Below are 12,038 nucleotides of genomic sequence, written 5' to 3'. Positions count from 1 at the left end.
TTAGAATTTAAGGAAGGGCAATGATATGTTAGTTTTTTATTTACCTGCTAATTATATAAGACTGGTCATAGATTTGATATGTCAGTTTTCTGCCTTTTTTTTTTTTTTTTTTTAATTGCACCTTGATTTCTTGCAGCCTTTTTCACTATAACAATTAGGAGATAGGTGGAAAATAAAAGGAAACTGGAATGGGAAAAGTTTGTAAGTCTGGATAATCAGCATTTGGCAAGGAATTTAAATCAGCTAATACTGACATTTCTCATTGCTTTTATTTTTTAAATTAGGTGTTTTTATAGGATTTATCAAAAATGAATGAGTGAATGAAAGTTTTGGTGCACATCTCTCCACAGGGCACTTAACAAGAGGAGTTAAGATTCATCATTTAAAGGGTTGAATGGGAAAGAATAAGATTTTGCTTATAGTTCCAGTTTTTTCACCTGCTTTTTAGTGTTCTTTCTGTCCCCTTCCTCCTTCTCCAAGTATGTGACATGTGGCTTTCAACCTAATTCCTATGCTGTTGTCCTCAGTTTTTATGTGATGGATTTGAACCCCCTGATTGATAAATTGGGGGAATGAGTTGGATTAGTGTACATATAGAACACACATATGAAAAAGTGGTCTAGAAAGTTTGACCTCATGTTTTTACTTTTTCTTTCTTTCCATCTGAACTTTGAACTCTTCTTGACTTACCAGTTTCAAACTGGAAGTTACCGCTCGTCTCTATTGACATCACACTCCTTCTTGGCTCCTCACACATTGCAGTCTTTGGATTTCTCTGTCTCCGGTCTCTACACATTTGACAGAACCTGTAAATTAATTTTTCTAAAGCATTTATTTGATTATGTTAATTTTCTGCTCAGTGACTTTCCACAGCCTATTAGATCAGTTAAATTTCTTACTATGACATCCAAAGTTTTCCCAACAAATTTTACCTACGTAATCTACTAAATGGTACTGCAACCAGTAAGATTACATATTTTTTCACAATTGTATTCTGCATATTTATTCATCCTGTTTCCTCTGTTTTTGTTTTACTTATCCAAACTATGTCTTTAGATCTTGCTTTATCCATTGAGACTTAATGCAAACGTTTCCTCCATTTGACAGGTGGAGGTTATTTCTCCCTCTTGAATTGCTTAAATTGTCATAGAATATCTGGAAGCAGAAAGATATTGCTTGGGACCCACTATGTTCTACACAAGATGGGCAGAAGTGAATACTTGGAAAAAGAGAAATTCATAAAGGGGGAAAATATCAGAATCAAAATGAGGAGTGTATGAAAACAAGTACATTAATTCCAAACTAATAAAAGAAAAAAACGAAACAGAGGAATAAATATTTATTGGTGTTTTCTCTCATTGCTGTGTGGGGAGATGTTCATTCGTATAGTCAGGTGTTTTCCTGGGGAAGTGTGTCTTCTTGTTGCCTAGCAGAGAACCCTCAGATGAACCCGACAACAATGTCCTGGTCAGCTGGCAGCAGAGGTGCTGGGGATTGTTTTCAGTCTGTAACAGTACAGAACTGAACGTTCTCCTGTGCCCGGTAAGAGAAATGTTGTCACAGAGCTAGACATAGAGAGAGATTTTTTAAATGATTCAAGGACCCGTCTTTATTCCAGCCTCTTCCAGTGCTTAAGGTAAAGCTATGCAACAAAAGTAATAAAATGGGGAGGCTTGATAAGGGTCAGAAGACTGACAGATAGCATTTAAATCCTAAGGATTTAGATTCTACCACAGGCTAATTTGCATGTATAAATATATGTAGTTTTGTGGATTTGAAGTTTTTCATTAAATGGCCACCACTGTGTATTTTAGATCACACATTAAATACATTAAACTGGAATTTTAGTTTGGACTTGCCTTCTGTATACCATGCTGATTATTTTTTATATAACTGAGATTTTAATCTCAATAATAACAACTTATCAAAACACCAAATTGGGCTTTTTTGGTATTCCTTATTTCTTCTATTTTGCCTACCGATTTACATTTAACAAAAGCAGTGTCTACCCAGCATGAGGTAAGGGGGGCCCCAAAACGCCTTGACCTTGGCCTTGACTGTAATCTTCTTTTCGAATCAATGTATTAACGTGTGCTGTGTATTGGTTTGTTTACTGTGTAGACTTTGCCATGGCCATAACTTTCATAGCGTAATTATTTTGATTAAGTTAGACGATTAAAGTTAGTCTTGCATGAGGAAAGAATCCACTTGGGAAGCAGTGATGGATGGACTCCAGTCTTTGGAGTGTTTAGTTCCGCCAGCATTTTCCAACTGAATGAATCTTCACCTCCCAGCTTGGTTTGGGTGACAATGAATGTGTTGTCAGACCTGCGTGTTTCCTAGAAAAAAGATAGAGCTCAAGAAGGGTAGATGACAATGTGAATATCCATGTGTTCTTGCAATTTGTCTCAGATATTTTTCTGCTTTGATGGACAACAACATTACTGAGGTAATGCATGTTAATTAATATCTGCATCATTTTTTTGTAAGTGGTAGTTTAGTGTTACAATTAGACTAATTAGTATACAGCATAGGTTGGTGACATGACAAATCATAGAGCAGAACATGTTGACTCTTACCCATTATGATATATTAGCTAATTCACTTGCTCAATAATGACCGAAGAGAAGACGGGGAATTGGGCAGTAATAGCAGCAGCTATAAAGGCATCATGGTGCATTTTCAGGTTTTTATTTTGCACCATGTTTCTGAGTACAATGCATTGTTGACATTTTGCATTTCACTTATTTTCCTATTGGTAAATATTGCCCTTAATCAGAATCTTTGAGAAAAAAAAAATCGTGAGTAAATAAAGTGGGAATAAAAGTTGAATTCCAGGTTGTATTGGTTTATATATGTCATGGTGAGTGTTTTGTTTTCCCAAGACTGTTCACTGTAAAGCTGACAGCTATCTGTGTCTTTGATTTATTCTTCAGAACCTATGCGGACCCCAAAGACTTTGAAGATCGCTGAGATACAGGCGAGGCGCATCGCTGTGGACTGGGAATCCCTGGGCTACAACATTACACGTTGCCACACCTTTAACGTCACTATCTGCTATCATTACTTCCGTGGTCACAACGAAAGCAAGGCAGACTGTTTGGACATGGACCCCAAAGCCCCTCAGCATGTCGTGAACCATCTGCCGCCTTATACAAACGTCAGCCTCAAGATGATCCTGACCAACCCAGAGGGCAGGAAGGAGAGCGAAGAGACGATCATTCAAACCGATGAGGACGGTATGCTCACATTGCGTTATTTCTAAAAAGGGGGTTTATATAACAATTATGTAAATACCATTTTTTCTAGAGTACCCCAGAATTGAACTGGATTCTGAAATCTGCTAAATACTGTTATTAAGGGTAACTTTGGAAAGAGTTTGCCTTAAACAAAAAAATCTTAATAGTCTTCAGAGTAGCGTCAAACACTAGATAAAATGGACCTCTACTGTTTTCTCTTTTCATCCAATGTTAGGTAAGTAGCAACTATACTAAAAGCGTAAATAAATTTTTTCCTTCTCAAATGTTCAAAAATAGTTTTCACTATTAATGGCAATATATTGACCACCTATTAGTGAAATGCATTTAGTTAAAAATTTAGTCTTTTGCATTTTATTAACCAACAGCAGTAAATTTAACTTTCCTTAGCATTTGAAAATAGCACTATTTACCTATTCTCATCATTTTTACATGGCATTATGTAAGTTTGGATATAAAAGAAGGTCACAGTCTATACCTTTAAGCCTAACTAAAAACACTAATCAGATATTGTCAAATTATCACCTTTTATCCATCTTATTATCACTTACTAATTGAACTATATTTTGCCCAATTTCTATGTGTTACTTTTGAATTATTAAATAATAGGAACAGAGATTTATATGTACACACACTTGCTGTAGCACTACAGTATGTCACTGTCAATATGAATACACTTTCTTATTCAACAAATATGTATTCTGTAGAAAAAAGTGTACAAATGATAATATAATAATAATATATTATTGTAATGTAAGATTTTATTTTCAAAATTTTCTTTTATGAATAAAAGTATGTGTGTGGGGGTGCTATGTAATGAATTGAGCAAAGCTGAACTGGGAGTTGGGAATCATGAATTTTCTTTTCTGGCTCTAATTGTAACTGTAGCAAATGCTTACACCCCTTTGCTCTCCATTTCTCATCTCTACTTGAAAGGTTTAAGTGAGAGGGTCTCTAAGTTTCTACCCCTTGCTAAAATTCCCCTTGAATAGCTTGTCAGTAGGGCAACTTTTTTACTTGGGTTTCAGAAAATAAGATGTAATTCAAACCTGAGTGTTCCCTCTTTGCCTCAGGTTCTGAACTTGAGGCTTACATTTTGATGGCCGCCAAAGTGTGAGATAGCCATCCAATATGTATATTGATGCCATCGTTTCTAAAATTTTCCTTATCACTCTGAAAGCTGAAATGACCCTGGTTAGTCCTGTTGTTTTCATTGTAATAAAGGGAAGTAAGAGATCTGTAACCTCTTTAGCTCAGACTTTGAAGGAAACAATTAGTATTTTCCTAAAAGTATGCATGGAGTTTTGCTCAGATTCCTAAAACATCAAAGAATAACCTAAGACTTAATGATAAGTGAACTTCTGCCACCTAACTGAATTTGCACCTAACTGAAGCATTTGCAGTATTGTAAACAACAGACCTTTCTATAATGCAGAACCACACAAACATTCATATCACCCCGCCTCACACGCACGTGCACAAAGCTCACCTAAGTTCCTGCCTATGCAATGGAACACAGCCAGCTTGGTAGTTGTATCGGTGGGAAATGGGAGATCTAAGCATAGATTCAGAAGCCTTGAAACAGTCTCTCATTTCATAAGGTGGAATAAATATTTAAAAGTACGTATTACAGCCCTGGCCAGTTTGACTCAGCAGTTACAGCATCAGCCTGGGAACCAACGAGTCGCAGGTTCGATTCCGGTCTAGGGCACGTACCTAGTCCCTGGCCCTGGTCAGGGTCATGCAGGAAGCAGCCAATCCATGTGTCTCTCTCACATCGATGTTTCTCTCTCTCTTTCTTTCTCTCTCCCTCACTCCCACTCTATCTGAAGGTAAATGGAAAAAAATATCCTCAGCTGAGGATTAAAAAAAAAGTATTTATTGCACTAGACATTCTGTATACCATGTTTTAGTGACAAGAATGTACTCACATGTTTTATTGCCGGCACTCAAAGTAAAAAAGACAAACACATGATTTCTTAATTGGTGATGTAAGGCCAAATTACATGAGTTTGGTGCTCCTTTAGCCATTCACTCTCTAACACTATAATTCATTTGATGGTAACCCTTGGTATGGTTTTTCAGCTTGCCTTTCTTTCCAACAAATCAGAGAATACAGTCAGGCTTATATATTTTACATATTGTATTAAATTTTTAAATGTATTTTGGCATATACGACTAGATTAATAATTAGGAAGTAAATCATTGTGAAATTTTAAAGTATGTCCTAAACTAATTATATTCATGACTGTGTATTATTATTTATTTTAATCCAGAAACAGTTTTGTAAAAGTAAAATGACATTATTTATTCTAATTTCAAGAATATTTTCTACGATAATTTTATTTTCTATTGATTTTTTTTGGGGGGGAGAGAGAGAAGGAAAGAGAGAAAAAGAACATAAATTTGTTGTTCCACTTATTTATGCATTCATTGGTCGATTCTTATATGTGCCCTGACCAGGGATCAAACCCACAACCTTGGCGCCTTGAGATGATTCTCGGCCAACTGAACCACCTGTCCAGAGAGTATCCTAATTTTATTTTAAACTATGCTTTGAAGCATTTTTAAATTGGTTTTAATGCTGTTGCATTGCATATTAATATTACAAAGAATGGCCAGAAACAAATTCTTATTGCTGTGAGGTTGTTTTGTCCTTTTGCTTTATGTATTAGGCTAAATGATTGAAGCACAAACTTTCTGTGACTTATTTGCAAGAAACTCAGTTTTCAGGTCTGCCCAATGTGAGCTCCAGTTTCTACATAGAATGCTTGATGTGTCTCAGTGTTCCTGAGGGGGAAACAGAATATCTAAATTGTAATCTATTGTTGTGAAGATCGATGGATTATGATGATCTAATTAAGTCAGTCTTACTAAATTATTGCTGCCCTATATACATAGAAAAAGAATAAATTATCAACCATCTAATAAAAGAATATAATTTCATGAAAAGAATTCTGGGGACATCCATAAATCATGACAGAAAAGCTAGAATGATTTCCCACCAGAACCCTAAGGTAGAATTTATATTTAATTTATTGCATACATTTTTTAATGCATGGGTAGAATTTTTTCATATGAGATTTTGTTTTCATTTATTTTTATTTCAGCCTTGATAAAAATCAATATTAAGAAGTTAGGTCAGCAGAAAAGCCTGGTTTGGGGACAGTTTTTTGCTCATATAAAGTTATTTTTAAGTGTACATTTATTATATTTTAAAGGTTATAATTCTTATTTAATATAATCTTGACCCACCCACATTTGTTACTTTTTGTCTTTTCCATTTTGAGAGTTATATTTTAAAGGACTTTCTTATATGCAAAAAAAAAATTAGCTGAAACAGCTCTCAAGTAAATCACAAGCAGGGGAATAAAAGTCAGCATTCTGTCTCCATTAAAAGTTGTTGATGTGGAAATGTGAACTGACATTCAATGTGCAGACTGCCACGGTGATGGTCTTAGTAACTTTATGTTGTACTTATACACATTAAAGGTGCAGAGATGTGCGTGTATGGACAGATGCTGTCTTCCTTCAATCGTATACAGTTATTGGATGTATTTTGTGCCTGTGCCCCATTGCCCCATCTGTTTCTGAGTGTGGTTTGTCACCCACCTACGTGTAGTTCTTTCTTTTGTCCACTATACTTGTCCCGCTGCATGATCAGTAGTAGGGAACTCCCTTAGCCATAATTTCCCACAGACTTTCCCTTCTTACAAATATGACCTTAGGTTCTTGAACTAAATCCAACTGACAAAGTAGAACATGTGTAAGAAGAACAGAGAAATACACACATTCTAGGGAGACTGTTCTCCAATTCTGTCCCCTCTCAATGCAGAATTATGATCAATTTGAAATACCTCCATCCCAGATTATGGTATTTATGGGCTAAATTGTGTTTGGTGAGTATAGGTACTAATTATATGCCACTGTATAAATTACTCATTATTGTGGGTTTTGCCTCCTACTTTCCCCAACAACCTCCTTCTATATATGAAGTATGGAAAAGTGAAGACATTTTTCTTAATTACAATTGTAAGCTTATGTCATTTGAGTAGAATGGAAACAAAGACTGCAAATAGGGGCTTTGATCAATTACATAGTCTGTGCCGATACTATGGATCCTGTGGGGGTAGGAGGACAGCTGGATGCCTTTGGTTAACGTGTCCCCGAGGTCTCAGCAGACACTCACACGAACAGATCATCTGAAGTTTAGTGGTGACATCTTCTCTGTTTACTGCGGGTTTCTTTCTCTTATGAATTTATTATTAATGTGCCAAATTATGTTGGCTGTCCCAGAGGTCATAACATCATTCATCATCTCCTTGTAGATGAAAATAAATCTTACTCTTATGACATATCATTCAGAATTTCTTGATGCTGTTAGCCTCGATGCAGTGCATTTCCTTTGATCCAGTGATTTTTAATTTATATCAATCCTCGCAAAATTGCTTTATACTCTGAAACTGCATTTATAGATAATGTCATGTGTGAAATTCACTGAAATGTTATATTAAGAAAAAATATTCATTAAAAACCAAACTTGCCCTATATTAGGTCAGTATTTTCAAATGAAAATACATTTTTAAGCAAAGTAGGACAGAGAGGATATAGTTTTAAACATTAGTAGAACAAGAAACTGGTTATGTGGCCCTGTTGGTGTGGTTCCATGATTGAGCATCATCCCATGCACCAAGAGGTCGCTGGTTCGATTCCTGGTCAAGGCACATGCCTGGGTTGTGGGCTTGATCCCCAGTGGAGGGCGTATAGGAGGCTGATGTTTCCTTCTCATCAATGTTTCTATCTCTCTCTCGCCCTCCCCCTGCCCCTCTCTCTAAAAATCAGTAAAATCATATTATAAAAAAAGAAACCGATTATGTGAATAAATTATATATTTAAATAAAACACATAGACAAAATATCCAATAACAAAAGTACCTTGTATCTTATATTTTGTTAATAGCAGCTGACACATCAGTCATTGCTACCACTAAGTATTGTTAGTTATATGACATTTACAAATAAAGACTGAAATAAAGATTTCTTAAATCTTGTCATACCTGGGGATACTTCAAAAGTATTTATATGGATTGTTGAGTTCTAAGCAAGTATGGTGTTATCAGATGGTTTGATTCTTAGCTTTGAAATAGTGAATTTCATTTAAAATACTGAAGTGATGCCTGGCCAGTGTGGCTCAGTGTTTGAGTGTTGTCCCATGTACCAAGAGGTCACTGGTTCAGTTCTAGGTCAGGACACATGCCCAAGTTGTGGGCCAAATCCCCAGTGTGGGGCATGAAGTGTGGGGCATCTCTCATGGATGTTTCTATCTCTCTCTCCTTCTCCCTCCCTCCCTCCCTCTCTAAAATCAACAAAGAAAAAAACAAATTATAAAAAAAAATAAAGTAATGATGGTATTTGAACCTGTTCATCTTAGTAATTAAAAAATATATAATCAATGTGCCCTTTTTAAATTACAGAAATTTAATAAGTATAGCTATAAAAGTCAGATTGACTATTGATGAGCATTTCTATTTTAAAAAATAATAAATGGAACATTTGTTAATGAAGTCTATAAGTAGGGTAAGCTTTAGAGTTGAAAACCTCAGTGGCTTAGAAATATCAAAGAAGCCAAGTTGTCTTCATATCTGTGATATGCAGTTCATACTTTGTTTCGGTTTGAACTAGTTCTGGCCACAGGATAACTGCCAACACAGACTGTGAATAGCTATGCCCTTGATTTCATGCATTACCAGGAAGAGAGGAAGAGAGCAAGATAGAGAGATGAGAGGAGAGAGTGACAGGGATGTCTTCCTTAAATATGGAATATAAATGCTTTCATTTCATCTGGTTGAGCCCGTTTAGATGACACTCCTACTCTGTGCTCAGTTAGAGTCACCAGGAAAATGCTACCCAATGCTTTGTTTTGACTAATCAGATTCTATGCTCAGAGTTAGAAATGGGTAAGCTTCCTGAGTCACATGGGTTATATGAGAGATGGATGGATAGTTGAGCCGAATTGGGATGTTTTTCAGAAAGAGAAAGAAGGAGTGATGAGTAGCCAACTGACAGGGTCCCCTCTACAATCCCATTTTATGTCATGTCTGTTTCCCCGTGATCGCCTGGGTTGTTCAGGAAATTTGGTAACATCCTTACAAATTGGCGCATAAAGAGTGCAGAGTCCCATGGACCCGAGCTTGAGTCATGGGTTCGCTGTCTTCTAATGATCTGACTTCAGACAAGTGAGGTCACTTCCCTGAGCATCTGTTTCCTTATCTGTTGAATAGCTTCATACTACTGACTGTGGAGCATTTCAATCCAATATTATATGATTTGACTTTTGAGCCTAAGGAGTGTTAATTATTATGTTTCATTATTTTATGAACTGTGTTTATAGCTACTCTTGTGGGGCTTATAATCTTCAAAATATCTTCCAAGGAAATACAGCTCTGTTCATGAAACAAATTACAAATGAAATTCTCATGTTATTAGAGTTATACAACAGAGTAAACTAGACTGCACAATTTATTTAGCTCTCTAAGATGATAGAATATTCTTTTGAATAAAAATAACTTTGCAGTTGTATTATTCTCTGTTAGAAGCTTATAGACTTTAAATTTCCATTTTAAAGTCAGAAAACTGGTCATATAGATTATTTTATTTTTAAGTGCACATTTTATTTATGTATTTTTAACTTGGTTGTCTAGCTTACAAAATTTACTTTTTCTGTTTCTGATGTAAGAATTTTTATAACTAAAATGTATGTATTTGTAGTGCCTGGCCCTGTACCAGTCAACTCTCTTCAAGGAACATCCTTTGAAAATAAGATTTTCTTAAACTGGAAAGAGCCTTTGGATCCAAATGGAATCATCACGCAATATGAGGTATTGGGAGAACAAGGAAGTTCTTGAAATATGTATTAAAGGTTGAGCAAAAACAAAAGGTTAGAGAGAATTAAGGAAAAAAAAATATGTGAGGGGGAAGAAATTAAAGTCATTATTATTTCTCCTCTATTTTAATTTGACATTCCTTGATCTCAAAATTTAGTATCAGAGGAAATATTGTATGAAATCTAGAATTTTCAAATTCTTAAGGTAAATGTATGGTTTTAGGGGGTTGTTTTAGAAAAGCAGTATTGGCCTTTTCAAGCAGACCCGATGATGATTTTAAAGAATGAATTTTTATGAAATTGAGAATTTCATTTCAAACTGTGAATTAGGGAAGGCAATTGAATCTCAGTTGTTTCATAGTAAAGGGTTAACACCAAAAAAAAAAACAAAAAAAATAAAATATGTTATAAACCTGACTATATTTAAACTTTGAATATAAGTTATCTTATTTTTAAATATAATATTATTTATTTATTTATTTTTTATTGTTGAAAGTATTCCAGATGTCACCCTTTCTCCCCTATTGACCCCCTCCTCTGCTCTCACCCCCACCCCAGCCTTCCCCAACCTCATGTCTTTATCCATCCATTGTGCATATAATATTTTTTAAAAAGAAAATAAAGAATTATTTTAATTATACAAACATATAGTTCTGTTCCTGCATAGTCAGTGTTGATCGAAGCATAAAAATGCTTAAATTTCCAGTGGCTACACAGTGCATCATGGAAATGGGAATCACTAATGCAGTCTTATAATTTGTGACTATATTAGCATGCTTGAATACTATTGACATAAAACTATTTACATAATACTATTTACATATTTTATTTACTTAAATTTAAATAATTAGGACAAAGTGTAGATTAGGTTAATTAAAACAAACATTTAATGAACATAATTTATATTTCATATGTATTAAAATATATAACTATAAGCTTATTTATTCAAACTTAAGTACATTTATTTTTTTGATAAAGAAAATAGATGTATATCGGTCCAATCGTATAAACAATAGATACAGAATAAAACTATATCAAAATGAGAAGGAAAGAAGTGAAAAAAAACGTGATTCACTCCTCAAATGCCCTTAAAGAGTTTCTTATCTAAGAGTTCATTTAAAATTTACTATGGCTTATATTAGATATGTAATAGGAAATATATTTCTTAAAACAGGTTAGCTACAGCAGCATAAGATCTTTTGATCCTGCAGTTCCCGTGGCTGGACCTCCACAGACGGTATCAAATTTATGGAACAGTACACACCATGTCTTCATGCATCTTCATCCTGGGACCACATACCAGTTTTTCATAAGGGCCAGCACCGTCAAAGGCTTTGGGCCAGCCACAGCCATCAATGTGACAACCAATATCTCGGGTATGTAAGTGAGTAAAGAATTGGTTTGTAATAGTATGCCATAGAGAATCACATAAACATTGAGTATAGTTGTCTCACTTATTAAATCTTTAATGTAGTTATTCATGGTTGAGGGCACTTTGCATAATTATTTGAATACAGGTTATTCTTGGTTATATGTCCAAACCCAAACACATCTGAAATAGTTTTAATTGACAGTTTTTTAAAAATCATTATCTTTATTACATATTTTTCAGAGTTCATTATATATGCTAATAGGTCTACAATAATTTTGAGGAATTGGTAATTATTATGGTATCAGATCTTTACTGTAAATGGATTTTATCAAAGAATGGTAGGTGTTCCTTGTTCTGCTATTTTATTGCCACACACCTTGCCTCACTGTTCCATTTTTACTGACATTCTGATAATATTTTAAAAACAGGCTTTTCTTTCTCTTAGAAATCTCGCATAAATTCATTTAGATTTCACAATGGCAATGTGTTAAGTAAATAAACAAATACAATTAAATTTTCATTATGTT

General features: G+C 34.7%; 1 protein-coding gene across 4 annotated transcripts in view; it reads left to right on the top strand.

Annotated features, from left to right (window-relative positions):
* Nucleotides 1-12,038, top strand: part of PTPRK (protein tyrosine phosphatase receptor type K) — a 502,788-nt gene that overhangs the window by 379,766 nt on the left and 110,984 nt on the right. For all 4 annotated transcript variants that reach the window (XM_036248313.1, XM_036248314.1, XM_036248312.1 and 1 more), the window contains 3 exons: nt 2,937-3,239; nt 10,025-10,134; nt 11,314-11,515. In XM_036248313.1, coding sequence (XP_036104206.1) covers nt 2,937-3,239; nt 10,025-10,134; nt 11,314-11,515 — 615 coding nt within the window. The remainder of the gene's footprint in view (nt 1-2,936; nt 3,240-10,024; nt 10,135-11,313; nt 11,516-12,038) is intronic.

The sequence above is a fragment of the Molossus molossus genome, unplaced genomic scaffold (assembly GCF_014108415.1).
Source record: "Molossus molossus isolate mMolMol1 unplaced genomic scaffold, mMolMol1.p scaffold_m16_p_8, whole genome shotgun sequence".
In the NCBI taxonomy this organism is placed as follows: domain Eukaryota; kingdom Metazoa; phylum Chordata; class Mammalia; order Chiroptera; family Molossidae; genus Molossus; species Molossus molossus.
The sequence above is the reverse complement of the archived record's forward strand: the minus strand, read 5'-3'. Positions and strand labels throughout refer to the sequence as shown.